Source organism: Dreissena polymorpha, chromosome 7 (genome assembly GCF_020536995.1).
Source record: "Dreissena polymorpha isolate Duluth1 chromosome 7, UMN_Dpol_1.0, whole genome shotgun sequence".
Lineage (NCBI taxonomy): Eukaryota > Metazoa > Mollusca > Bivalvia > Myida > Dreissenidae > Dreissena > Dreissena polymorpha.
In genome coordinates this window covers 63,417,438-63,443,010 of record NC_068361.1, presented here as the reverse complement: position 1 = coordinate 63,443,010, position 25,573 = coordinate 63,417,438, and the positions used below count along the sequence as shown (strand labels likewise).

Below are 25,573 nucleotides of genomic sequence, written 5' to 3'. Positions count from 1 at the left end.
TACATGCCTTATACATTGTTAAATTTCTGTCCATTTATCAATATGCATTCAAATTCACTGCATTTAGTCTGGCCTATCTATCTGTTAAACATGATCTAATTTCCAATTCGGTATCTTCTTTGCCACCGAAATGAAGACCCATGTGACCCAAGTCCCATTACAGTTTACATAGTAACACTGTTTACTGCTTACAATTGATTGTCATTTGACAGTTTATTTGGTTTCTGTTCAGTTCAAAATACTTGATGGCTTAAAGGGATCTTTTCACGCTTTGGTAAATTGACAAAATTGAAAAAAGTTGTTTCAGATTCGTTAGTTTTCGTTTTAGTTATTATCCCCACGCTTTTTGAAAAAAAGGTGGGGATATTGTGGTGATCTCCGCCGTCCGTCCGTCCGTCTGTCCGTCCGTCTGTCCGTCCGTCCGTCCGTCCGTCCTGGCCACTATCTCCTCCTACACTAAAAGCACTAGAACCTTGAAATTTACACACATGGTAGCTATGAGCATATGTGCGACCCTGCACTATTTGGAATTTTGATCTGACCCCTGGGTCAAAAGTTATAGGGGTTGGGGTGGGGCCGCGTCAGAAATTATCACTCATTTTTTTAGGTTATTTTACATTTACTTCTTTATTTCTACACCGATTCACTTCAAATTGATACTGGACCTCACCTATGACAATACGGTCAATCTCAACCATGCATGGCCCCATTCCCAACCCTGGGGCGCCCCGCCCACATAGGCCACACCCACCAAAAATTTCCATTTACTATAATTTTTTCATTTCTACACGGATTCACTTCAAATTGATACTGAACTTTTGTTATGACATTAGGGTCAATCTCAACTATGCATGGCCCCAATCCCAACCCTGGGGCGCCCGCCCACATAGGCCACACCCACCAAAAAATTCCATTTACTATAATTTTTTCATTTCTACACGGATTCACTTCAAATTGATACTGAACTTCTCTTATGACATTAGGGTCAATCTCAACTATGCATGTTCCCATAACCAACCCTGGGGCCCCGCCCACATAGACCACACCCACCCAAAATTGCCTTTACTATAATTTCTTCATTTCTACACCGATTCACTTCAAATTGATATTGAACTTCTCTTATGACAATACAGTCAATCTCAACTATGCATGGCCCCATTACCAACCCTGGGGCGCCCCGCCCACATAGACCACCCCCACCCAAAATTGCCTTTTACTATAATTTCTTCATTTCTACACCGATTCACTTCAAATTGATACTGAACCTCTCTTATGACAATACGGTCAATCTCAACTATGCATGGCCCCATTACCAACCCTGGGGCGCCCTGCCCACATATGTCACACCCACCCAAAATTGCCTTTTACTATAACTTCTTCATTTCTACACCAATTCACTTCTAATTGATGATGAACTTCTCTTATGACAATACGGTCAATCTCAGCTATGCATGGCCCCATTACCAACCCTGGGGCACACCTAGGTCAAACATTCGGCGTGGGGATATGCGTCGGCCTCTGCCGCGCCATTTCTAGTGATATTTGTGAGGAAACAGTAATACTGAACATTGCTCTAATATAGCCATTATATGCATCTTTTGACGATTTTAAAACCTAAAAATTATAAAGCGTTGCAACGCGAAACGATTTAATAATTTGGAGAGTTCTGTTTTTGTCGTTAAATTTTGTGAAACTACGAAGATTGCTTATATAAGGTATAAAATACGTCAACAGTGTGTACTCGGCGGAATAGCTCAGTAGGCTAAAGCGTTTTTACTTCAGGACTCTGGCAGGACTCCAGGGGTCACTGGTTCGAAACCTGCTCCGGGCAATGTTCTTTTCCTTTTTTTAATTTTTTTCTTGATTTTTTACTGAAGCTTTTACGATCCAATGTTTACATTTATCAATATAAAGCATTTAATGAATAAGTTAAAAAAATGCCAAAATCTGTGAAAAGGCCCCTTTAACCATTTTAGGTTTAACTGGATTTTTGTTCAGTACATATTTTGTGATTGCTTGACTTTTTAATAAAAGATTTAAATTATGTCTTTTCTGAACTAGTTATTCGTATTCACAGAAATACTGTGAAATTAAGAATTTTCCTGAACGTTTTGTTTGCTTCAAATGTCAATTATCAAAATGGCGGACTTGTCTACGTCTTCTCATGCCAAAGGCTCTGATGAGGTTAAGGATTTTATTTGTTTGTCATGCAAAGAGCAAGCACATGCAGATTTTTACTGCAAAACATGTTTGAAACTTTATTGTGGGAAATGTATTCAGTTGCATGATAAGTGGTTTAAAAAACATTCAGCTTATGGAAGGAATGACATGAAAGAATGGCCAGTTTCAAAACTGGTGGAGGAATTTCTATTAAAGTGTGAAGCGCACAAGGACGAAAAAATTGAAATGTTATGTGATGACCACAGTCAGCTGTGCTGCACAAAGTGTGCCTTCAATGACCACATGTATTTCTGAAACAATTTGCCACTAATAAGCTATTAAATATCAATAACCTATGTCACAATTTAAATGAGAATTAAGAAATGTAAATTTGTCAACTTTTATTTATGGTGTCTTAACAAACACATTTTTGTCCCAAAATTGTTGTGAAAAGTATGATATACTACATGTATGTTATTTTAAGACTACACTTTCATTCTAATTCTTAGAAATTACTTATATCATTAATTAGAAATTTTGCAAATTGCTGCTTGAGATCATTTTCTACAATGATGCTCTGACACTTCTGGACCACATGCGGGTGTTGTTTCATTATGCTTCACATGGATATTGATCTATGCAAACAATATTGACTTTCTTACCTCGGGGGTAAAAATGACCCCCCCCCCAACCTCTCTCTCTCTCTCGTTCTCTCCACATATGCTTGTGAAGCATGTGTTACACTCTTCAAAAATAAAAATTGTTTAGGAGTTCTTATTCATATGAGTTTAAAATTTTCTGTAATGGCATTAGCCTGTGTCCTTAATAACCATGCATCAGAAAAACAAGAGATTTGAAAGTGGGTTTCAACTAAAAAATTACATAACTGAATTTTAGTATCTAATGCTCAGGTAAGGGAGGTCTTTTAGCTTGGAGTAATTATAGAATAGATTTGTATTAACCATTGATTTCTTTGTCCAAAGTAGATCTCATGTTTGATTTCTGATGGTATTTTTATGTCCCCCACCACTATAGTGGGGGACATATTGTTTTTGCCCTGTCTGTCGATTTGTTTGCTTGTTTGTTTGGTCAAATTTTAACATTTGCAATTAATTTTGCAGTATTGAAGATAGCAACTTGATATTTGGCATGCATGTGTATCTCATGGAGCTGCACATTTTGAGTGGTGAAAGGTCAATGTCAAGGTCATCCTTCAAGGTCAAAGGTCAAATATATAGCTTCAAAACAGCGCAAAAGGGGATATAGCTGACAAATGACATATCTTGTTTTAACTTGTAAAACAAAGTGCATTCAACACAAATAGTGAGCTCTATAATCACTGTAAAACCTGTCACACTGCATAGGTAATTGGTCAAAAGCCTTTTGAAAAAGACTGCATTTAATTAGGTGAACTAGAAATCTTTTTTAGAGTTTATTTTTCACATATTCAATAAATCTCTATTCAGCTGCAATAAGAAATTAAAGCTGTCAAGAAACTACTTATGATTACCTAGATTACTTAGTAAAACTGACTTTCTGGTTTAAGGGCCCTATGGATCGTTTTAAAGAATAGTGCAGGTGATTTGTTTAAGGGCCCTATGGATTGTTGAATAGTGCAGGTAATCGGTTTAAGGGCCCTATGGATTGTTGAATAGTGCAGGTAATCGGTTTAAGGACCCTATGGATTGTTGAATAGTGCAGGTAATTGGTTTAAGGACCCTATGGATTGTTATAAAGAGTAGTGCAGGTAATTGGTTTAAGGACCCTATGGATTGTTATAAATAATATTGCAAGTAATTGGTTTAAGGGCCCTATGGATTGTAATAAAGAGTAGTGCAGGTAATTGGTTTAAGGACCCTATGGATTGTTATAAAGAATAGTGCAAGTAATTAGTTTAAGGGCCCTGTGAATTGTTATAAAAAGTAGTACAGGGAATAGCTAAAGAAACTTCAGCATACAGTTTATAGTATTGACAGACCTGTACGCTGAAGCGAACCCCATATCAAAAGTCAACCAGAGTCGTAACATATTTATGTCACTTCATAAATCAAAGACAGTTCATTTTCTTGGATACATTTCTACATATATTGGTGAATAAATATAAATTACTGCATCAGGGCATATTTTAAAGGTTCAAATGTTTCAGATGCATCTTACAATAGATGAAAATAACTCTCATCAGACTGAAATTCACAATTTTGACGCCATTGTCGCTTTGTCACGTGACGAGTTTTCATTTGGATACTTTCAGATCGACCTTGACATTTTTTGCTGAAATTGTAAACATTACTTTCGTTATTGGAAATCTATTATTTGTGATTAACAACATACGTCTGGTGGATAAAAAGACTGATTTCAAAGTGAATCAGGTAATTTTAAATATTTTTTACCTTGAGTTTGTATTTACTCGACAATTTGTTTACAAAACAAGCAAGAATAATTTAAAATACCGGGAAATGTCATTCTGAATTTGAAAACACTTGAGCACATGGTATGTAACTAAAAATAGAAATAACGTCATATGAGCGTGAAATCTTGGGAGATTCTCATTTCAAGAATGTCTGTCACTTTGCTGTTTTTCTTGATATGTAAGAGCAGAACAAAATAAATTTTAAATGTTTAAGATAGTATTTTGTGAAAGAATATGTCAGTTAAATGTGAAAAATATCAATCTTTCCGATCAAGTGGTTTATTTGAGCCAATAACTGCATTTAAAAGCAGTTTTGTACTGGTATTTGTTAACTGTCAACTTTTCAGAAATTTCTGGTTGACTTTCCTAATGGGGTTGGTCCATAACTTTAAAGTCGCATGAGTCAAAAATCATAAAAAGCGATATTTAAAGTTATGGTAGCCAGATCTATGCAGGTAATTGACTTAAGGGCCCTATGAATTGTTATAAAGAGTAGTGCTTGTGATTGGTTTAAGGGCCCTATTGATTGTTATAAAGAGTAGTGCAGGTGATTGGTTTAAGGGCCATATGGATTGTTATAAAGAGTAGTGCATGTGATTGGTTTAAGGGCCATATTGATTGTTATAAAGAGTAGTGCTTGTGATTGGTTTAAGGGCCCTATTGATTGTTATAAAGAGTAGTGCAGGTGATTGGTTTAAGGGCCATATGGATTGTTATAAAGAGTAGTGCATGTGATTGGTTTAAGGGCCATATTGATTGTTATAAAGAGTAGTGCATGTGATTGGTTAAAGGGCCATATGGATTGTTATGAAGAGTAGTGCATGTGATTGGTTAAAGGGTCCTATGGATTGCTATAAAGAGTAGTGTATGTGATTGGTTTAAGAGCCCTGTGGATTGTTTTGAAGAGTGTAGTGCAAGGGATTTACTGTACACCCAGTATGCATTTATCTCACAGCCTCAACAGTAGTGGGTAATACCAAAACATTAATTCACTGTAAAACCATTAAATTTCCTGTGGTACGAATGTTCATGGATTTCATTGGTTCGATGAACCACGAATCCAAGTACCAGCGATTATTTATACATTTTAATCCGAAATCAGTCTTTTCCGAATGTCATTTTGGACATTTGCTTTTGTTGTCGTTTAATTGAGATATTTGTTTGAACTGTTCCCGTTTTCAATCATTTTGAAAGAGACATTGTTTGATTGAGATGTGCTAGTTAAAACAATATGTTGGTTTTTTGATAAGTGTTTGGGTAATCAAGCACCTTATTTAAACTGTACATCAGGGATTGTTCTCAAATTAACAGTTTGTTGATTTATCACATATGTCAATTTATGCCGATTAAAGTTAAAAGAGACATAACGGTTTTCACACATGTATTTTGGGGACCGTATTACTCAATTGTTGCTACTAGGGGACCGATTGCACTGAGAATTGCAAATATTGTCAAGTCAACATTGATGGCAATTAGCGAGTGGGGACCCACAAGTGCGCTGCTTTATCGCTTTTATGGACAATTGTCGTCAACACTTTTATGCTTCAGTGCACATTAACCTCAAGTCTTTCGGTCAACACAGATAAGCAGATTATGCTTCATTATTACTCTGGTAGTTTAATAAAAGTTTAATTATTAGGACGGTCAGTCTTCCCCGAAAATTTGAAATCCACGAATTACGTATCAACGAATTAGTTGTTTTTATGTCCCCCACTATAGTAGTGGGGGACATATTGTTTTTGCCCTGTCTGTTGGTCTGTTGGTTGGTTTGCGCCAACTTAAACATTTTGCAATAACTTTAAGGTCAGAGGTCAAATATATGTGGTCAAAATCGCTCATTTTATGAATACTTTTGCAATATTGAAGATAGCAACTTGATATTTGGCATGCATGTGTATCTCATGGAGCTGCACATTTTGAGTGGTGAAAGGTCAAGGTCAAGGTCATCCTTCAAGGTCAAATATATGGGTCAAAATTGCTCATGTAATGTCACTTCTGCAATATTGAAGCTAGCAATTTTATATTTGAAATGCATGTGTATCTCATGGAGCTGCACATTTTGAGTGGTGAAGGGTCAAGTTCAAGATCATCCTTCAAGGTCAAACGTCATATCGAGGGACATTGTGTTTCACAAACACATCTTGTTTTTATTTTAAATCCACGAATTTACGTGTCAACGAATTAGTTGTTTTTTATTAAACCACGAAATTTCATACCAACACTTTTTTTATATGTTTACAGTATTTGACATCTTTTTAACCAAGTTTTTCATCTTAAATGACCTTAACATAATGCCATCAAACCAGAATGAATACACTCCATTTATTACATTGTCGGATTTTAACACAATCCCCCAGAACATCATTATTATCTAGCCACACATTTGTGACGTATGCAGTCAGCCTGTCTGAAAATCTTTTCTGCTAGCCAGAATAGGCTACTGACATTTGCCATTTTGTTATTAATAATAGGGTGACTTTAATTTTCTTTTCAAAAGTATCGTGGTTTGAAATTCCATTTACAAGACTCATATATTTTTAAATAATTGCATCTTGTAAAAATGGGTCTTATGCAATATGCTGTTAGCGTAGCTCCAGCCCAGCAGTATTTTCAGGATATGCATTATGTAGAGGATACTCAGGAGATATCACGAAATCTTGAGTGCCTTTTATAGCGGAAAGTGTAGCCCCTGACCAGTCTTCACAAGTGCGCTGGCTGGGCATGAGCTACGCTGTTCAAATATGCTATTAGACCAATTTTCGCATGACTGGGATCTAACAGTGTTATTTGAATGTGTTAAAGAAAAATGCGTCTTTTTCAAATATAAATTTGTTTCGATGATGTAGAAATACATTCATTTAAAGCCACATGAAGACAGACATGATGTGATATCACATAGTAAAATGTGTATCTACTAACAATACTATGGGATTTAATATACGTACACTTCATGACAAACTTTTCATGCAGTGGATATGAGACTTTTAAATTAAAAACAACTAAAAATGGCATGGCAGAGGCCGACGCGTATCTCCACACCACATGTTTGACCCAGGGGCACCCCAGGGTTGGTAATGGGGCCATGCATAGTTTAGATTGATTGTATGGTCATAAAGATGTTCAGTATCATTTTGAAGTTAATTGGTCAAGAAATGAAGAAGTTCATGTAAAATAACAAAAAAAATGAGTGAACATCTCTGACCCTGCTCCACCCCAAACCCCTTCACTTTTGGCCCAGGGGTCAGATCAAAATTCAAAATAGTGCAATGTTGCAAATATGCTCATAGCTACCATGTGTGTTAGTTTCAAGGTTATATTGCTAATAGTGTAGGAGGAGATAGTGGCCAGGACAGACGGACGGCACAGATAACCACATAATATATTTCAAAATCTAAACGCGGACCCTACATTTAAGATGAAGGTCACAGGGTCAACAATTTTATGCGCATAGAAAGGTCTTGTCTTGATACACATGTGTACCAAATATAAAAGCAATATCTAAAGTGACACAAATGTTATGAGCTTTTTTTGAATCGCGGTCACAGATTTTGAAAACTGAACTCGGACCCCAAGTTAAACAATTTCATGCACATGGAAAGCAATATCTGAAGGGACACAGTTGGTATGAGCCTTTTTCGAATCGCGGTGGCAGATTTGGAAACCTGAATGCTGACCTCAAGTTCAAGGTCAAGGTTACATGGGTAAACAAATTATTGCACATTTAAAGGTGTTGTTCAGATTCACATGCACTTCAAATATGAAACCAATATCTGAAGGGACACATTAGTTATAAGCCTTTTTTGAATCGCTGTCGCAGATTTCGAAATCTGAAAACTGACCTCAAGTTGAGGTCAAGGTCACAGGGGTAAAAAAAATTGTATGCGCATAAAAAAAATTGTCCTAAGATACATATGCATACCAAATATGAAAGCAATATCTGCAGGGCCATATTAGTTATGAGCTGTTTCCAAATAGCGGTTGCAGGAAATTCTCTGATGGCCCCACCACAACGCCCATAACTTTTGACCCAAGGGTCAGATCAAAATTCTGTCGCCGTCACCATCGCACATATGCTCATAGCTACCATGTGTGTAAGTTGCAAGGTTCTAGTGCTTAAATAGTGTAGGAGGAGATAACTCATAGAAATTGGCACATAGTGTATGTTGTTTAAACTGACATAACATCATTATGAAATAAAAACTTGTCATAGCTGAAATAAATGATAGCTGACTATGCCTTGGTATGTATTTTATGAATTTGGCAGCATGGTTTTATGGGATATATTTAAACCTGGCTATTGGTTTTGTACTGTCAGTAGATGACCTTATTATTTGAAATAATGCTTGAATTTATTTGTGTCAGTCGCTGAGTGTGGATGCGTGACCAAATGTGTTCCCTAATGGTATTGTCGTCATTACGTAATACTTGTGCTAATACATACTAATTCTATACCATCTATTAAATTTTAATACGGGAACTGCTTATAAACAAAGCACTGAAATATCAGTGTAAAAATACTTGTTTAAACTCGAGTTCAAGAGACATGAGATGCCTTGAAAAAAAAAAATTAGTTTAAAGTGTGTAAGGTATTTCTTTATGGAAACATGTGATGAAATATGGCGATTCAATCGTTTTGTCATTACAATAAAGGATACAAAGTATTTGATCATAGGTCACTCAGAACCAGAATAATTGGTGAAAACAATGTCCTGCAAATAACTGCATAAACATTGTGCTATGCATTTTCCAGATTTTTCATCAAGAGTCAATAACATGAACAGGAATTGTTGACTGTTTTAGGTATTATCTGCGGAAGTCAATGTTGAGTGCGAGCTGCACATCATAATTATGATATTGGTTCTTATTTCATGAACAATGAAATCAAATCACAATGCTCTATAATCTGTATATTATGTAACCTTTTCAATTGTTTATCAGTCTATTAACAACCATTAATTGTAATAGCCTTACATATGGATGAAACAAGTGTTGTTCATTCATAGATAAACAATTGATGGAACTTGAACATAATTTGATATGAATTTTGTTTGAAAATTGTGAACCTTGATTTTGAATTTTATCATAGTTTTGTTCCATGAATATTAAGTATTTAGTATTGCGTTCATTATGTTACGGATTTTGTTGTTGTTCTGGTTAAAAATATATAAATAAATCACATGAAGAAAAGAGAATCTAGTTGTTAAAATTTTATTTATTATTACATAATTCTATAACAGTTACACAGCAAAACATAATTGCAAGAATGTTGAGTGAACATATTATTATAATAAGTTTCGTTCAACCCAGTACAATAAATTTGCATTATTAAAATGGACAAATCATAAATGATTACATGTAACTGTATAATAAATCAAAAGTTAAATATCATTTAGACGTCTATACTCTAATAAATTGAGCCTTTCTCTGGGAAAATAGGGCTTAATGCATCTGTGTAATATTGATACCAGATTGGCTGTTCAGTTCACACTAATCAGTGGGAAAATAGGGCTTAATGCATCTGTGTAAATTGTTTTACCAGATTGGCTGTTCAGTCCACACTAATCAGGTAGACACTTTCCGCTGTTATCGTATTTTTATATGAGCGAAGAGTTAGTTAAGGCAGAAAGTATCGCACCTGATAAGCCTGTTTTGACTTCACAGCCTAATCTGGGACAACACTATGTACATGCATTAAAACCCCTTTTTACAGAGCGAGCCTCAAGTATTTATTAAATGATAAATGAAGTCTTCTTACATTATAATATTTTTTAAGAAACACTAAGTCAACACTGAGTAAAACATGCTTATTTAATAGCAGGCGCAAGTAATTTAGTTGAAAAAAAATTATTAAGGAAATGTACATGAAGTTCCAAGGTTAACTAAACAGTGCTGGTCCCAGTTATCTCCCCCATCTGGGCTGCTGTGAAACCCTGTTCTGCTAAAAAATGAAATAAGATATGCAGGCCTTCCCACAAGCCCGTGTCCACATGTGGTGTGCACTGTGTATCCCACAAGCCCGTGTCTACATGTGGTCTGCACTGTGTATCCCACAAGCCCGTGTCTACATGTGGTCTGCACTGTGTATCCCACAAGCCCGTGTCTACATGTGGTCTGCACTGTGTATCCCACAAGCCCGTGTCTACATGTGGTCTGCACTGTGTATCCCACAAGCCCGTGTCTACATGTGGTCTGCACTGTGTATCCCACAAGCCCGTGTCTACATGTGGTCTGCACTGTGTATCCCACAAGCCCGTGTCTACATGTGGTCTGCACTGTGTATCCCACAAGCCCGTGTCTACATGTGGTCTGCACTGTGTATCCCACAAGCCCGTGTCTACATGTGGTCTGCACTGTGTATCCCACAAGCCTGTGTCTACATGTGGTCTGCACTGTGTATCCCACAAGCCCGTGTCTGCATGTGGTCTGCACTGTGTATAGCCTGTTATCAGCTTCTCCCTCACTAATTGCTGTATTTTTAAGTTAATCTAATGATTGTACAACAAAACCCACAAATCTTGTCAATACATCATATTCAACACTGGCTGCAGTACTATTTGATAGTAAACGTGCAGCTGCAGAGGCTATGCATTCAAGTTCATGTCTTAGATCATGCAAACATTGATATGTACAGGATTTCAGCAAACCGATAACCCTATTAAGTCTATTTCAAAAAGTTTCTTCACATCCAGGATCCATTCTGGAGCATTGATTTGTAGGGGATAGCTTCAATCTGAAACAATATTAAGGTAATTTTGAGGTAATATACATGTCTAGTATGTGCCATATTGATAACAATTGTTATAACAAAGCAACCACAGTTTAAAACTGCCTTGACAGCTCAGTGGCAGGGGTGGCGAAATCTCAAAAAACTATACTTGTCCACGGACAACCATTTAGGAAATTTAACTTGTCCGTTGCTGAACTACACTTATCCGTTAATGTTTATATGAATTATAAGATTACATGATTAATGTAAAACAACGTGGAATATACCAAAATGAGTATGATTTGTTAGTTTTGTTTATAGTTGTATTTCAATAGTACATTCGTTATAGCAGTATATTATAAACAATATAAAGACTTTCTAAAACTTTTAATCTTGCAAAGCTAGTGTTATTAAAACATGTGTTGAACATAAGTACATCGTAATCTTAACAAATTAAACTAGTCCAATATGTCGACTTCATCAGACTGAGGCTCTGCGCCGCTACTGGTAGCAATTTGATTATCATCAACTGGTAACCATTGAAAATCTGTGAGCCAAATTTCTTGAAAAGTTCTGGTGCGTTTACTTGGATCATATTTTTTATCATAATCTTTCTTAGTTTTTTTGGGAGGTGGACTGCTCAAAGCTTCGGGTTTCTGCTCCGTTGTTGAAGATTTAAAAAAACTAAATGTTCAATTTTTACCATTAAAGTCGTTTTAAATAACAAGGTAGACTGTGTTTTGATTATCTTACTTTGATACTTTTTATTTCCGTCCGATTGTAAAAATAAAGATACCAGTCTGTACACTCTCTAACAGTCGGGCCGAATGTTTAAAATGCGGCATGCTCTTGGTCTGTTATATAATAAGGGAGATCACTGCGCAGGAGAGTGCCCGTATTTTAGCTTGATTGCTCCGCAAATAGCACTGACAATGTAATCGTATGTCAACATACGGTTTTGTAAAACTTAATTACGGCTTTGATACAATGTATTTTTTTGTATTCCTGGACCCGACTTTTAAAAAACTTGTTGTCCACGGACAACTTAATTGAAAAAAATCAGTTGCCCAGACAAGCAAATTTACGACTCGGGCAACTCGGACATTTGATTTCGCCACCCCTGTAGAGTATCAAAATTGGCGACAGGTTTATTGTCTAATGTTGTGAAACGTTGGCCTTTGGTTGAAAAGTTTTACTGTACATCTTGTGTTTGAATTTATCCGTGTTTCAGTGTTAATTTTAACTTCTAAGGTTGATAAACTTTTGGAACTAGCTTTATTGTTTTCATATTTCACAAGAAATATACTTGAACGATACGAACAAAAAGGTTTTAACATTATAAACAGTAACAAAATGGCAACAGGTTCATTGTCTTCAGTTCCAAAACGTTTGCGTATGGTTGAAGACTTTTCTTGCACATGTTGTTTATAGCAGAATCTTATGGAATCTGCAGACATTTATTGTGAACAATGTTTAAGGTTTTATTGTAAAAATGTGTTATCCTGCATAGTCAGTTGTTTACAAAACATATGACATGTGGAAGGGAGGATATTAAGAAATGGTCAGTTTCTAAGGCGGTGGAAGATTTTCTCAGGAAGTGTGAGGTGCATGCGGATGAAACACTGACACAGTTTTGCCATGACCACAGTCAGCTGTGCTGCTCTGCATGTGTTGGAACAATTCACAGGTATCTCACACATTTATATTCCTTTAGTTATCAATAATTAAAAGCACTTCCGCTAGCTTTTATAGGTTGGAAGTCCTGACTACCAAACCATAAAATTTGGACGTCCCAAACATAAATTTTGAAGTCCCACTTTTATTTCATAATTTTAAAAGACCCTTCTTGTGATTTCAATGGATACAAACATGTTCCTTAAATCTATAAATAAACATATAATATTGATAGATCTTTGCATGTTCCAACGCTATCCATTACCGGATAATCCAGTATTATTACGATTTATATTTTCAAAACCAAAATACGGCCAATATTGACAATGAATGTTTCAAAGAATTTCATAAACACAAATGTCCGCCATTTTACACAATTGCATATACAAATTGAATTCTGGGATGGGGGGAATTCCCATTGAAAATGTGTGAATCACGTGACGCAATTTGAGAGCATCGAGGGCAGTGCTTTTTTTTACCTGTGATTCCTGCGTCCTGGACTCACAAAAATATCTGGGGATGCAAAGTTTTGAGTTATGTGAGTCCCAAAAATGCATAGAATTTTCAAAAAAATAAAGTTTAATACTTGGACTCGCAGTAGCAGCGGTTTTCAGCCTTATATATCAGGAGCCTGTTAAAGGCCCCTTTCCCAATTAAAAATTTCATTAAAATCATGCAGATTTTCCAAAGATCTTTACTTACACCAGCTTTTTCATTTCCCAAAGCAGTAATTTTAGTGAGAATTCTTCCCAAAATCCATAGGTTAGGGCCTCTTTCCAATGAAGGGAGGAAAACCCCTGACTCGTTTTTTTTATTCGGAGACTGCAGTTTTGCAGGTTATGGAGTCCCAGGACTCAGATGAGAAAAATTGTAAAAAATCACTGCGAGGACCGATCATCAGGGATTTCAATAGATTTTTAAAACCAGGAGTCATCAATGCCCCTGGACTGAAATTTTGAGGAGTCTAACTTAAAAATGCTGGGGTCAATTTTGAAGCGTGCTAATTGTGTTTTTGTCTGTATTATTCAATTTTTTTAATACAAATATGCTCTAAGAGTAACACAATATCTTAAAAAGTTATACTGCTTTATTAAATAAAAAATACCATGATAAATAACACAACATATTTTAATGAATTGGTACACAAAGATAAGGACACACTTATCAATAATTTGTGCGAACAATATCGACTAAGTTTTTCTAAAACAAAACCTGTTCATTTTACAACTTTTTATTATTTCTATCACTATACTATGTTTATTTGTAAAAACAATAAATGCTCATTAAAATTACTTGATCATAACACATTTAAGTCTTTAACACATTTAAGTAATTTAAGATTTGTACCAGTAGCACCTTTTCATCACATATTTATCCTCATTATATTATCATCATCCCTATGATAGCTTTTGTACAAAAACACAATCTTAATGCATGGAACATCTTGTATATCTATCTGTTTATCCGATTACTATACATGTCCAAAATATATTCACTTAAGAATGCCTTACCAGTAGTAGTTCAACTTTAATTATCCAAATTTTCCTTGTTGTTATCTGGTTTAACAAACCTTATCAAATGTTTGTTACATCCAGTTAATGCTTTCTCCATTATTGAATGACCATAACTTGTAATTTGAATCGCCATTTTTTAATTGAACGCGGGTTCAATGTTAATTTACAATACGTCCGCCATTTACAATGTCGAAGGTCATGACGTAGCAATTTAATTCTACTCGGATAATTTATGTATCTCATCGAGGAAATGTGTTTTCTTAATGTTTATGTGTAGTATTATGACTTGTTAGTATAAAAAATGAACTGTGATTCCAGTTTATATAATATGGGCGTTACTAGTAATTATCGGTGGATTAGCAACTTTCAGGTCAAAGGTCAAGGTCATGGTGACCCGAAATAGTAAAATGGTTTCTGGATGAGAACTTAAGAACGCTTATGCCTAGGATCATAGGTACATTGATTATGACAGATGGCAGATGACCCTTTTTGGTTTTCAGGTCACTAAGGTCAAGTCACAGTGACCTGAAGCAGTAAAATGGTTTCTAACATAATCACACAATGGCTACCACTGCAACTGACAGCCAATTTGGGGGAATGTGTGTTTTACAAACAGCCCTTGTTAGGATTTTCATCAGTCAATAGTGTGTATGCCCCGGCCTTGATTGATGTGTGAGGTACATGTATATATTGATTGACCAAACCGTCCATTTGTACTTTACTTGACTTTTGCCTTAGTTGGCAATTATATTTTTCACTAATGCTTATTTCTGGATTTATCGTTATTGTCATTATTCAAGCTCTTGGCATTGCATTTAAACCACTTCTGGGACATTCATCAACAATCTTTGACTAATACAACATGGTAAAATTTTAAAACATTAGTACCAAAAAAAAAAGAACAAAGAGGCAAAAATGATCAAAGTTTAAAAAAAAATAGAATAGATTAATTACAGTACAGCCAACATGGAACAAACATATTTTGAGAACCGCGGCGGCAATGCGAAACAAGTCGATGCCGTGTCGGCCGTTGAAGCATTTCGAAGCAAAGCTTTGCATCTTTTCGCCGAGGCAAGCCGCGATCTGCGACATGACGCCGAGTCCATGCGCATCTTCAAATCAAAATCTTTTTTAAATGATTAGTTAGTCAAAGAAATTTAAAAGAACAATTATAATTATATTTAAAATCCTAATTAATTTAATGCGCACAGATTCAAAATAGATAAATTAGTTAATAAAAAAACATGCTGTTGTTTTGTTTTTAGTGATTGCATTCCCATTTCTAAAGAAATTGCTGTCATCCAGATATAAATAATTATTATTTTAAAAGAATGCAAATAAAAAAAATCGAATTAATTAAAACAAAATACGATTATCACAGGCATGTATTAATAAGATTCCAATAATCATTTGCCATCGTCATTTATAGAATCGGCTTAAGTACTTTAAGTTACTTTGTGTGCGTTTATTGCACTGTATGAATATTGTCTTCATATTAAAACGATCAACAGACATATTTGTTTTGGGTCTAATTTTTACGACAAAGTGTATTAGCATATAAGCATATTTAATGTGGCTGGCCCCAAGTTAGTTTGTTTCCTGCCCGTAGTGTATGTATTTCACACATAAATGTCACGTAATTATGTGTTGTCTCATACGAGTGGTCAAGAATCCAGCAGTTGGTTGATTTATAATTGCTTGTTGTTTTTGCTATTATATTTTAGCTGAGACAATTAGCAGTTTGAAGCCACATCAATAACCAACACTAAATTGCTGTTTTGTTAATTATCAGCTTATTAAAACTATCGTTTGACTATGTGTATATAAATTAGTTTCATTTTGTTTATATTTTACAGTTGATATCCCTTATCATTACCCGATAATCCGGTATATTCCAGTTTTAAAGGAAATTCCGGTAAATATTTACGATAAAAGTGCTCAAGACACGAACTTATTCGCAATTATTCTTAAGTATCAAGTACATTTTGGCGTTTGTTACCATGTAAAGATGTGATGAAATAACGCCCAATCGGGGCGGTTTTTTTCCCCATTGAACACGCATAAATCGCCTGATGTGATGAATGTTTTTATACAACACAAAATACTCCCAAACTTTCCATGCGACGTTGTACATGTCTGCATAATTTTTGCGCGCTTTTTATGGAGACAAAGGATATTTTAGCACTGTTTATTTGACGCTAGAATTTGTTAATGTAGCATTTGCATTAACATTAGGAAGCTTGTTGCGGATTACAAATTTAAGAAAGCTCATTTCAGAATCGAACGAAACATTAACATTGTGCGTAATTTATTAACGATAATTTGTTAAAGCGAACTACGTGCCATATCGATTATTAAAACGTGAATATAATAAATATGAAAGTAGCATAAATCTAGTTTTCTATGCTACACAAATGTACATGTAGGTGTATATCTTTTCACTCAATCTGCCGAGTATGTATGCGGCGGATTTACTCAGTGAAAGTATGGGAGGTTTAAACAGACTCTGCGTCGTTGCGCAGATCGATGCCGAGTGCCTCAGCAATACGCCGCGTGAACACTCGAAACGGCCGCCGCATTCTAAATTTCAGGCTGTGGCGTAGCCGCAGATTATGTTTATTCCGTGTTGGCTGTAATGTAGATCAAGCATCTAAAAAAAAATGAAACCACTTCTGTCATATTAACATAGTATAATTTAAAAACTGTAAACTGTAAGCGGGTGCTCAACACTACGCTTCTACACAAAACCATTAACTCATTTTTTATGTCCCCCACTATAGTAGTGGGGGACATATTGTTTTTGCCCTGTCTGTTGGTCTGTTTGCGCCAACTTTAACATTTTGCAATTACTTTTGTTATATTGAAGATAGCAACTTCATATTTGGCATGCATGTGTATCTCATGAAGCTGCACATTTTGAGTGGTGAAAGTTCAAGGTCAAGGTCATCCTTCAAGGTCAGAGGTCAAATACATGTGGCCAAAATCGCTCATTTTATGAATACTTTTGCAATATTAAAGATAGCAACTTGATATTTGGCATGCATGTGTATCTCATGGAGCTGCACATTTTGAGTGGTGAAAGGTCAAGGTCAAGGTCATCCTTCAAGGTCAGAGGTCAAATATATGTGGCCCAAATCGCTTATTTTATAAATACTTTTGCAATATTGAAGATAGCAACTTGATATTTGGCATGCATGTGCATTTCATGGAGCTGCACATTTTGAGTGGTGAAAGGTCAAGGTCATCCTTCAAGGTCAAAGTCAAATATATGCGGCCCAAATCACTTATTTTATGAATACTTTTGCAATATTGAAGATAGCAACTTGATATTTGGCATGCATGTGCATCTCATAGAGCTGCACATTTTAAGTGGTGAAAGGTCAAGGTCATCCTTCACAAGGTCAAGGTCATCCTTCAAGGTCAAACATCATATAGGGGGACATTGTGTTTCACAAACACATCTTGTTTCGGAATGATGACCTATTGAAACTTTCTGATTCGTTAGCAATGATATTTAAGAATATGTATACAAATAATGTATGAAATAAATATTATCTATTACCAAAATAGTTTTTTTTAGAGTTGGTCAATGTTAATTTGGAGTAGACAGATTATAATACACTACGCGCCCCGGGATTTTTGCCTAAATCACCGACCAACGCGTTTGGGCCAACGTGGCAAATCGCAGTAATTTGCCGCAAATTGCGGTGAATCCACTCTGTGGTTGATTCAGGGTCATTCCACCGTGATTTGCACTGCGACCATCTGGCGATAAAGATCAGCTGTAGAATCATTGCGAAAACACCGCAAATCGCCTTGATTCACGGTGACTACTAGATTTAAATTAACTCATTAACTAATGTCATCACTATTGACGATCACATTAGATCGCGAAAATGTATTCCAATATGAAAGTAAACACCGTACTTGCTGAATGTCGAATCCTGATTTACAAACAATATCTTTATTTGTTGAAATAACAATTGTACAGTACAGCTCACGCAAAACCAACAAAGTTCGCGGCTACAGATTCTTTTGTTCTCGAAGTTTCTCCGCAGCCACAACGAGTATTCACTCCGAAAGAAACAGGTACAGATAATAACCTGATATTTTTACTTCTTCGCGATTGTTTTAACATTTCGTCAGCTTCTCTGCATACTTCATACAATTACCATCGGATGTCATCTGTCAATGATTGTGTAGGTCAGTAACCATACAGAAGAAATTTTTATAGTTTAATATCGGAAACAAGACTTGCTTTAAACGTTGAAATAAACGATATATATATGCTAAAGAGTTGCTCAAATACACAGACGACACATATATATGAATAATGTCGACCATTTGAATAAAATCAAATGTTGGTTTATTTGTAAAATTAATACTTTCACTTCGTCCTGATTTTCAGAAAATAACTTAAATGTGCATCTCAATTTAAATTTACACATTGCTTCAGGTGATGTACGCTTCTCCAATCGCCATTGGGCTGCTTGATCTATTTAATAAAATAGAAGCGTGTAAAATTCATTTAATGGAACGTTACTAAACGTTTGTCTTTACTATTTCTCGAGCAATGTTGAACAGCCTATACTTTTGAAAATGGAAGCTGTGATCATCCGGAATTATCGTTGTTTATACATAGTTTGCTACACTTAAAATTAGGCGGTGATTTTTGCCTAAATCACTGACACTCGGTGGTCATTATTTATTTTGGGTGAAAAATCATCGCAATCTCGCGCGTTTCATCACGATAGGTCGAGCATGATCGCCGTGTATGCTATAAATATCATCTCCGCGGTGATTCACTGCAATTTACCCTGTTCACGGTCAACGCAGTGAAGAACGATTTTCCTACGTTACATGTACATGTCTAATCTTCACAAAGATTATAGCAATATGGGATTATTAGCATTGTTGGCAGATATAAGAGAGTAAACTTTTTAAAATTTCAACATGTATTTCACACCCCATGTCCCTGACAGGTTATTTGTTACTTTTTAAATGCTGCGTATAAAACAAAACTGTGTTCGCACCTATCTGTATGATACCGCAACTGGAGAAGTGATAATTGCGTTATTGATTATACAATTTAACAGTTTGAAGCCATGGAGAACTCATAACTGATTGTAATGTAATCGACGTATTTTCCCCCGAGTCACTCGATTCCCCGATACATACGTTTCAACTGTCTCGATCACATTAATACAACTTCTTCCGTCTTTATCCATTGCTTGATAATCCCGCATATGCCCGATTTCCATTTTAAAAGCGAATTCTGGTTAATATTGACGATACATTGTAAGAGTCCTAAAGAATGTCATAGATGCTGTATTGTAACCGTTGCGCTGTTTCAGTACGGTGTTTACTTTCATATCGGAATACATTTTCGCGATCTAATGTGATCGTCAATAGTGATGACATAAGTTAATAAGTTGAATTTTAAATCTAGTAGTCACCGCGAATCAAGGCGATTTGCGGTGTTTTGCAATGATTCTACAGCTGATCTTTATCGCCCAATGGTCGCAGTGAAATCACCGTGAATCAACCACAGCGTGAATTCACTGCAATTTGCGGCGAATCAATGCAATTTGCCACGTTGGCCCAAACGCGGTGGTCGGTGATTTAGAAAAAAATCCCGGGGCGCGTAGTGTATGCTTATATCATGCTTATTTTGTGAAAACTTTCAAAATATTCTTGTCCTTAACTCTAGGACCTAGGGCTACCACATTTTGTATGTAGTGAGATACAGTAGTCCTCTACAAAGTTTGCTCAAATTAAGCCCCTGGGGTCAAATTTGACCCTGCCCCAGGTGTCACAAAAGTGTACATGTGCTTAAATTGGGCCTATATTTAAGTATTTGCACACGCCAAGAATATTTTCAGCAGTAGAGCGATACAGGGCCATCATGGCCCTCTTGTACTTGTTTGTTAACTTGCAGAAAATGCACTTCTTGAAAATTTTTTAATGGATTTGTCTTTATTTTTGGAAATTTTCAGACAGCAATTTGGAATTTCGTTGTTTTTCTTCAATTGGGAAAGTATACCTTTACAGGTACTTTATAAAGAAGAAAAAAAATCGCTGGGTTGCATGTCATAAGATGCTTATCACAGGCTAGAATGTTAATACTCCGACTATATTAAGAAATAGAGGACCCTTTTGTAAGAAGCAGGGTTATTTTGCTTTGCATCTGTTCTTTAGTCAGTTGGTCCGTAGACCAATTGTGTTCCACAGTATATCTAGGGAATGCTTTGACCTACAGCCAGGCAACATGTTTTATGTTTACATTGAGGAAAATTAAGAGGTCAATCCATTTTAAGGTCAATAGGTCAAAGGTCACAGAAGATTATAACATGAAATTATAAAGATTTAGTAGTCAGTTTTAGTTCCTGTTATACCTATAATAATATTATAAGCAGATTTTCAATTATGATAAAAGTTATATTACAGTACTGCCATTATTAAATGCATTTAATCATTGAATTTTAACCCATTTAAGACAACTTCATTAATGTCAAAAAATTATGAAGAAACATATGGAGTTGCACGAGTTTACCTGACAATTAAAATGTCACGGTGACTCAACTTAGTAAAATGGTTTTCGGATGATAACTCAAGAATGCTTACGCCTAGGATCATGAAACTTCATAGGTACATTGATCATCACTGGCAGATGACCCCTATTGATTTTCAGGTAACTAGATCAAAGGTCAAGGTCACAGTGACTCGAAACAGTAAAATGGTTTCCTGATGATTACTCAAGAATAATTAGGAACATTTTGAACAAACATGGAGTTGCACACGCTAACTAGACCATTCAAACATTTAACAATGGCGTCTTTACTTTTCCACAAATAGATCACATGACAACAACAAAAGCAAAATAATCACAAGAGGTTAAATAGCAACAACAAATATTGGGAGATAGTAGACCAGGTTGCATGTCATAAGTCGCTCATCACAGGCTAGACTATACATACTGAGTTTGGGAATAGACATTAAATATACGTCATGCTTGTTTTTTTGTGGGATGGAAGAGCATTAATGATCTTTTCTTGCATGTGTTATTATGGATAGTGTGGTCAAGGTGTACAATGATACTAAAACTGAAAACAATATTAACTACTAGAAATGTATTCTTAGTACATGGATACCTCTACAATCCAATTTGTCCCACAACTGCACAAATGTCTTTAAATTATGAACAAACATTTGGAGTTGCACACGTTGACCTGACAATTACTATGTTACTGTAGAAGTATCCCTCTATTTGAGTAACGCTTCTCACAATTGAAAAAATATTATCGTTTGGTTAAAGGGATTGTCACATAACTCTTCTTATGTAAAAAAACAACTTCAAAAAAATATCAAGGTGCATAATTTTACATGGGTTATACTTTAAGAATAGTTCATCCCTCTATCAGCTGTACTCTTTGAGTTACTCACAACACAATTTTAAATGTGATTTCTTTGCTAAACAGGGCCATCTGTCTGGGTATGTGAAAAAGACATATCAAACTATGCATGTGGGTAAAATTACACAATGATAAGTATTTATGTAGTGTTAGTCCTCTTGTAGCAATACTGTTTATGTTACACTGCACATATTTTAAAATGTCATTTTTGTATAAATATGAGACACTACTACAATTATGATGAAAACAACACAAAAAACATACATGTATAGAAGTGCGCATTAGATCACATGCCTGGTTACTGTACTTGTTAAGTTGCAGGAATACATGTTGAGTTATATACAACAGAAAAGTCACGCAGATGGATGGAAGAGTGCATATCTATTAACCCCCATATTAAGCCCAAGAAGTGTTAATTTATTGTCCATGTATGTTTTTATTTGACACTATACTTGTTTGAAGCATTACATAATATCACTGAATATTCCTTGGTATGTACATGTATTAATTGTTTATTTCAGCCAGTGCAGAGAAGTGACCCAGATTTCGGAGCTGACCAACTCGCAGCCCTCAGGCCTAGAGGGGCTGTCAGTGGAGCTGGAAACTGTCCTGGGGGAAATTAAAACCCTGCGGATCAGTCAAGAGGCCAGCATTCAGTCATTGCAGAGAACATACAATGAACATAGGGAAGTTATGATAAAGCAAATGTGTGGCAATTTAAATACTTATATAGATGAATGTGATAATAATTCTGTGGGAACATCAGGCGGAAATGAGCAATATTTAAAAGAAGAGATGTGTAGGAATGTTGTTTCTATCTTGAATGAATTCGATAATATTACTGTGAAGGAACTTGACGAGATGAAAGCTGAGGTTATAAGCATTAAAGGGTCAGTTACAAGTTCTATTCATAAATGCACCAGTCTTCACAATGACTTGTCACAATTCCATGAAATTGTTCAGAAAATTGGAGATCATAAGCAGCTCTGCCTAATAGCCAGCATAAAATGTAAGCATATAATACAGCAGGCACTGACTCAGCTGGGAAAGTCAGGCAAGGCGTTTAATGTCCAGAGTAATGCTAAGCACAATGTGAGAATACCAAGTGATTCATATGAATGTAGTATCACAGGCATATGTGTTCTGACTGATGGGCAGGTGCTGGTCGCAGACTGGGAGAATAGGAGGTTCAAGCTGCTGAACCAGCAGTACCAGGTGGTGAGTCACTGTGGTATTGCTGAACCTGTATGGGACATGTGTCAGATCACACCCAGTGAGGTTGCAGTGACTGTGAATACTAGCTACACACATAATGTCCAGTTTATTGCAGTCACCCAGAGCCAGCTCACTCTTGGTAGGAAGCTTGAGTTACAACATACATGTAGAGGTATTGACCACCACGAGGGTGAACTGTTTATCTGCTCTCGTACTGCTCTGTTCAAGTACACATTATATGGCAAACAGCTCTGCAGACTCTATGAAGATAGGTCATCTGATGATACAGGTAAGAATCATGGTGAATTCATCCTGATAACATTCGTATTATGTCTAGTCAAATTGTTTTATTTTAAATCCATACAATGACAAATTTGGGGATTTTTATCCACTAAATGAACCGAATAGGTATTTATTTTTTTAATCAACAAATATTGACCCTTTAGGCCATTATCTTATTATTTTGAAAAAAAATCTTATAAATTATAGTTATATACTTGTGAGATGATAATAAAATAAAATTCAGATGTAATAGCAGAAAACCCGCTGAGGTATTATAAAATATTTGTTATATAATTCATATGTGCCCTTTGAATGCTACAGTACATTGTAGCCAAAACAAGATTCAGAAATATTGATTTATAAACATGAGTAATGAAGTATTTTGACTGTCACTACATGGCATGTCTATAAATAGAAACTGAGTTCCTGGGAAAGAGACACTTTCTGACCCTGTCTTAATTTTGTGGTTGTAAAATGATTGTACATGTACAATATGTTTACCTGTTGATAGAACTGTGCAATTGTTTCAGTATGTGTAATTGTTTCCATCTGTGGAATTGTTTTGCTTCAATTCATATCTAACTCACCAGTCGCATTTAAACATGTCAAACGTTAACACAATAGCTCTGCTGCTGAAGTTTATTGTCACGCTTAACTATTGAATCATTGAAATGTATGCATATATTTTAGATGTGTAAAGGCCTCTTTATAGCAACATATGCGTAAAACAATATCACTGCAGTATGTGTAATAAGATTATTTAACATTGACAGTAATTCAATATCTTGATGTTACTCTGTTTTGCAGTAGACAAGTGTGCTGTGAGTCCCTCAGGAGACAGGCTGTACATCACCAGCTGGAAACAGGACAAGCTTCTCACCCTGGCCAGGGATGGCACACTCCTGGCTACATACTCAGACCCAGCACTATATGGCCCATATGGTCTACATGTGACCCCTGCAGGCCAGGTGCTGGTCTGTGGAGCCTGGTCCTACACTGTACTACAGGTGGGCTGGGAGGGGAAGAGTAAGCTGACTACGCTGGCTACTCAGGAGGATGGAGTGAGGCACCCATGGTCAGTCTGCTACTGCAGCACAACATCCTCCATCATTGTGGGACAGCTGGGGGACATCCTGGTGTTGAGAGTGGAATAGTGTGTACATGTATGTATTAGTTGTTGTAATTCGTGATTAATATTTGAATCACAATGTGTTGATGAGCATACAAACATTGAAGTGTTTTATATTTCAATACAACTTTTTTGTGTACACATAATAGTAATTTACTTATACAATGTGATTTTTTTTTAAATAAAAGTACTTATTCATATTATGTTATGTTGTCATAACATTTTTTCTTTATGGTCCTTTAATTTAAGTTTTTTAAAGCTGTGCATGAACAAACAAAGCACTTCAACTGCAAATTTAATGCTTGTACATAGATGCACATGTACATTGCACTTAATGCTATTTTTAGACTTTCATTTCGAGATACACAATGGTATGTACAAAATCTATATTGATGCAATTTGTTTTTATAAAATATGATATAGTAGTAATCTTATAAGGAATATATTTTGATATATAATGTTAACATAATATTCACATATGATATGATATTTAATTATTATGCCCCCCTTCGAAGAAGACGGGGTATATTGCTTTGCTCATGTCAGTCTGTCAGTCGGTCGGTCCACCTGGTGGTTTCCGGATGATAACTCAAGAACGCTTGGGCCTAGGATCATGAAACTTCATAGGAACATTGATCATGACTCGCAGATGACCCCTATTGATTTTGAGGTCACTAGGTCAAAGGTCAAGGTCACAGTGACCCGGAATAGAAAAATGGTTTTCGGATGATAACTCAAGAACGCTTATGCCTAGGATCATGAAACTTCATAGGTACATTGATCATGACTCGCAGATGACCCTATTGATTTTCAGGTCACTAGGTCAAAGGTCAAGGTCACGGTAACCCGAAATAGTAACATGGTTTCCGGATGATAACTGAAGAACGCTTATGCCTAGGATCATGAAACTTGATAGGTAGATTGATCAGGACTCGCAGATGACCCCTATTGATTTTCAGGTCACTAGGTCAAAGGTCAAGGTCACATTGACAAAAAACATATTCACACAATGGCTGTCACTACAACGTAGAGCCCATATGGGGGGCATGCATGTTTTACAAACAGCCCTTG

At 35.9% G+C, this 25,573-nt stretch overlaps 1 protein-coding gene across 1 annotated transcript in view; it reads left to right on the top strand.

The window, feature by feature from the left end:
• The first annotated feature begins 12,413 nt into the window (after positions 1 to 12,413).
• The window catches only part of LOC127840126 (uncharacterized), a 58,477-nt gene continuing 45,317 nt past the window's right edge, over positions 12,414 to 25,573 (top strand). Inside the window, exons 1-3 of the mRNA XM_052368602.1 lie at positions 12,414 to 12,963; positions 22,398 to 23,380; positions 24,181 to 24,536. Of these exons, the coding sequence (XP_052224562.1) occupies positions 12,806 to 12,963; positions 22,398 to 23,380; positions 24,181 to 24,527 (1,488 nt within the window). The 5' untranslated portion in view covers positions 12,414 to 12,805 and the 3' untranslated portion in view covers positions 24,528 to 24,536. The remainder of the gene's footprint in view (positions 12,964 to 22,397; positions 23,381 to 24,180; positions 24,537 to 25,573) is intronic.